This window comes from Phytophthora parasitica (genome assembly GCF_000247585.1).
Source record: "Phytophthora parasitica INRA-310 unplaced genomic scaffold supercont2.1, whole genome shotgun sequence".
NCBI classification, from domain to species: domain Eukaryota; phylum Oomycota; class Peronosporomycetes; order Peronosporales; family Peronosporaceae; genus Phytophthora; species Phytophthora nicotianae.
In genome coordinates, this window is record NW_008634126.1 from 1,911,482 (window position 1) to 1,914,493 (window position 3,012).

At 45.7% G+C, this 3,012-nt stretch overlaps 2 protein-coding genes across 2 annotated transcripts in view; one reads left to right on the forward strand and one right to left on the reverse strand.

The window, feature by feature from the left end:
* Nucleotides 1-1,246: 1,246 nt before the first annotated feature.
* Nucleotides 1,247-1,654, forward strand: PPTG_00481 (hypothetical protein; the record flags this gene model as incomplete). Its single annotated transcript, XM_008891878.1, has 1 exon — nucleotides 1,247-1,654. One exon carries the CDS (start codon nucleotides 1,247-1,249, stop codon nucleotides 1,652-1,654), a length of 408 nt encoding a protein of 135 aa, XP_008890126.1.
* Nucleotides 1,655-2,917: 1,263 nt separating this feature from the next.
* Nucleotides 2,918-3,012, reverse strand: part of PPTG_00482 (hypothetical protein) — a gene marked incomplete at both ends in the record, with an annotated part of 716 nt that continues 621 nt past the window's right edge. The window contains one exon of the mRNA XM_008891879.1: nucleotides 2,918-2,927. Coding sequence (XP_008890127.1) covers nucleotides 2,918-2,927 — 10 coding nt within the window. The remainder of the gene's footprint in view (nucleotides 2,928-3,012) is intronic.

The window sequence follows — 3,012 nt, forward strand, 5'->3', positions numbered from 1 at the left end:
CACACACACATACACACTTACCGATGCTGTTCACCAAGCTGGCAACTTTGGCTCTTCCTTAGTTGCTGAGCGGCAGAGGTGTACGTACTCTATTTCAGCATACTCGATTTTATCGTATTCTTTTTATGACACTCTACTTTTAAAGTGCCCTAAAATAGGGTTATTCTATTCGTAGGAAGTCTAAAACGTAAATACTTTACGGTATACTACCGGTATTCGGTATTCTACGCACTTATTATTTTCTAATGTTACGCGAACGCATTCGATTTGAAAATGGTTGCATTTTGTAACTGTGCCCAGAGAAACATTCAATGTTGCTGCCCAAATGAATCGAGTGGAGATCGCGCACTGGTTAATGAATAGCCATGGTGACACGTGGTGGGATAGGGCCGTCGTTGGAGTTGCAATCGCCGAAAACCATTTGAGCTGTCCAAGTGGCTGTGGCAACGGGTGAAAAGAATCAGCATCAACAAGCTCAGAAAGTGATCTTCATTTGCTGCTGCTAAGGAAAATCTTGACATGCTCAAGTGGATTTGCAGTGCAAATCCATTTGAGCATGTCAAGATTTTTGCACTTTATCGGAAATGTTGCCTCTTGGAGCGGCGTTATCTGCTGCAGTGGATGAAGGTCGTTTGGAGCTGGTCAAGTGGATCATACAACAGCCCGGTGTCGTTCCATACAATTTTCGTATTTTTCTTGACTGCGCGTGTGTCGGAGGGCATGTTGAGGTAGTTAAGTGGGTCGTTCAACACTACCCCACAAATTGCCTGACTGATATCCAAGCCGCTTCAGATGGCCGCTTGGATATCGTGCGTCTTCTGCATGAGAACAACATCGGCGGTTGCAGTAGGAGAGCGATGGCGTTTGCAGCAAGTCAGGGCCATTTTGACATTGTAAAATGGTTGCGTAATTGCAAACACTATGTGGGGGAGTGAAACGGAGGACACTCAGGCGATTACTGGGGCAGCCAGAAACGGAGGACACTCAGGCGATTACTGGGGCAGCCAGAAACGGATTCTTGAATATCGTTAAATGGTTGCACGAGAACACATCGGAAGGATGCAGCTCTTTGGCACTGGATGGGGCTGCTGAGAATAATCATCTTGACGTTATGCAATGGCTGCTGCACCACAATCGAGTGTCCGGTTGCAGCATGAATGCGATGGAGAATGCGGCTGCTAAAGGGTATTTGGGCATTGTGCAGTGATGGAGCAGAAACAGAAAGAGAGGGTGCACAACGCGAGCGATGAGTGTTGCAGCTGCAGGAGGCCATCTCGGAGTTGTGAAGTGGCTACACTACAATAGACAGGAAGGATGTACGGCAGCTTTTGCTGCAAAAAATGGACAACTGGAGGTGGTGAAATGGCTTAGTGCCAATCGATTTGAAGGCTGCACTGTGGCTGCCATGGATGATGCTGCTGCATATGGACATCTCGACGTCGTGAAATGGCTTCACGTCAACAGAGACGAAGGGTGTACAGTAGCCGCAATGGACAATGCCGCCAAGAACGGCCACTTGAACGTGCTCAGTGGCTACATGCCAATCGAAGTGAAGGCTGCACCACCAATGGATGAAGCAGCTATGAATCAATTCTGGGATGTGGTAGAATGGCTTGCTTGGAATAGGAGGAAGGTGGTACTGCCGCGACCATGACCGCCTATGTTTCTCATGGCGACATTGAACTGGTGCCGTTATGTCGGGCCACCGTATTATGATGCTACGGCAATTAAGGATGCTGTGTTGAACGGTCGGTACGAGATTGCGTGGTTTCTTCATCAACACCGACAATGGACCTAGTGCGACGTCATTCAACAGTTGCACGAATGCTCGAGCCCGATACGTCGATGGGAATTTGCGGAGTGGGTGTACTCACACCACCGAGATGAATTTGAGAAAGTGCCGGGAGATATTTTTACCGGGTGGGAGGAATGTGCTCTGCGATCAGAGTTTAAGGAGAATCCTAAATTCTCTGGATTTTAATCCGACGCCAGAATACGTACATGTATACTGGTACAATGTATACCCTTCTAGAATCGGTTGAAGCGTGGAAGATTTATTATATTATTCTCCGTTATACCATATATCCTCTATGGAACTGATGTGACAGCGCAGACGAAATACCTTGCAGGTTTTATATTCTTTCATTTTCATGTTGTTATCTGTAGCAAATATTTTATTTAATCCACACAAGCATTCGGATTTTCTCTTCATACGAGCGACATTCAGCATTTTTTGTCGCAACGGAAACTAAATAAGCAAAGTATCCTCCACAGATGGTAAAAGAAGTAAACGAGTATTATGGCAGCGAAGCTCACGTGCTGTAGCAATAGTACCGTCAATCATATCCGTTGTAGCACGGGCAGATACTGCGGCTGTGAACCAGGGCAGGAGATGCTTGAGGTGTCACGGCACAAGACCGAACGAATCAGTAGGTGATACTATCTATTTAGGCTGGAACCTAGTTTGTACCGCAACATTCCTTCGATTGGCTGCTTTAAAATGTTATTCTTCAGCAAACAAGAGTGTATGTGTTGTCTCTATCTGTTTCAGCGTTGTATGCCCACATGATGCACATAAGTAATCAATAAGCACAGGGTAGCATCAAAATGGATCGGTTAACGTTATTATACACTGGAATGAGTGGAGGATAAATGGAAGGTCTAATTGCCAAGCAACATTTTCTTTTTCTTCTTTTTTATGATTCAACCCCACTATTCTCTCTTGTCATCGACTTGCTTCTTTTGTCGGTAATGACACAAACAACCAGTTTTGGAGAGAGAGAGAGAGAGAGAGAGAGAGAGGGGGGGGGGCATTTTGAGCTTGAGCTGTTTAGTACAGTTTAGCGAAACAAAGTTTTTTAATATCACCCGCCAAAGGGTTAAAACGTATTTTAACCGGCTTACGGTAACACGCCAGTTAGTTTCTTCTAAACATAATTTCAGAGTAGTATTGCATGATAATAGGGGGGGGGGGGGGGGAACCTTGCAAAAAACGTGCTCAAAATTCCCCCC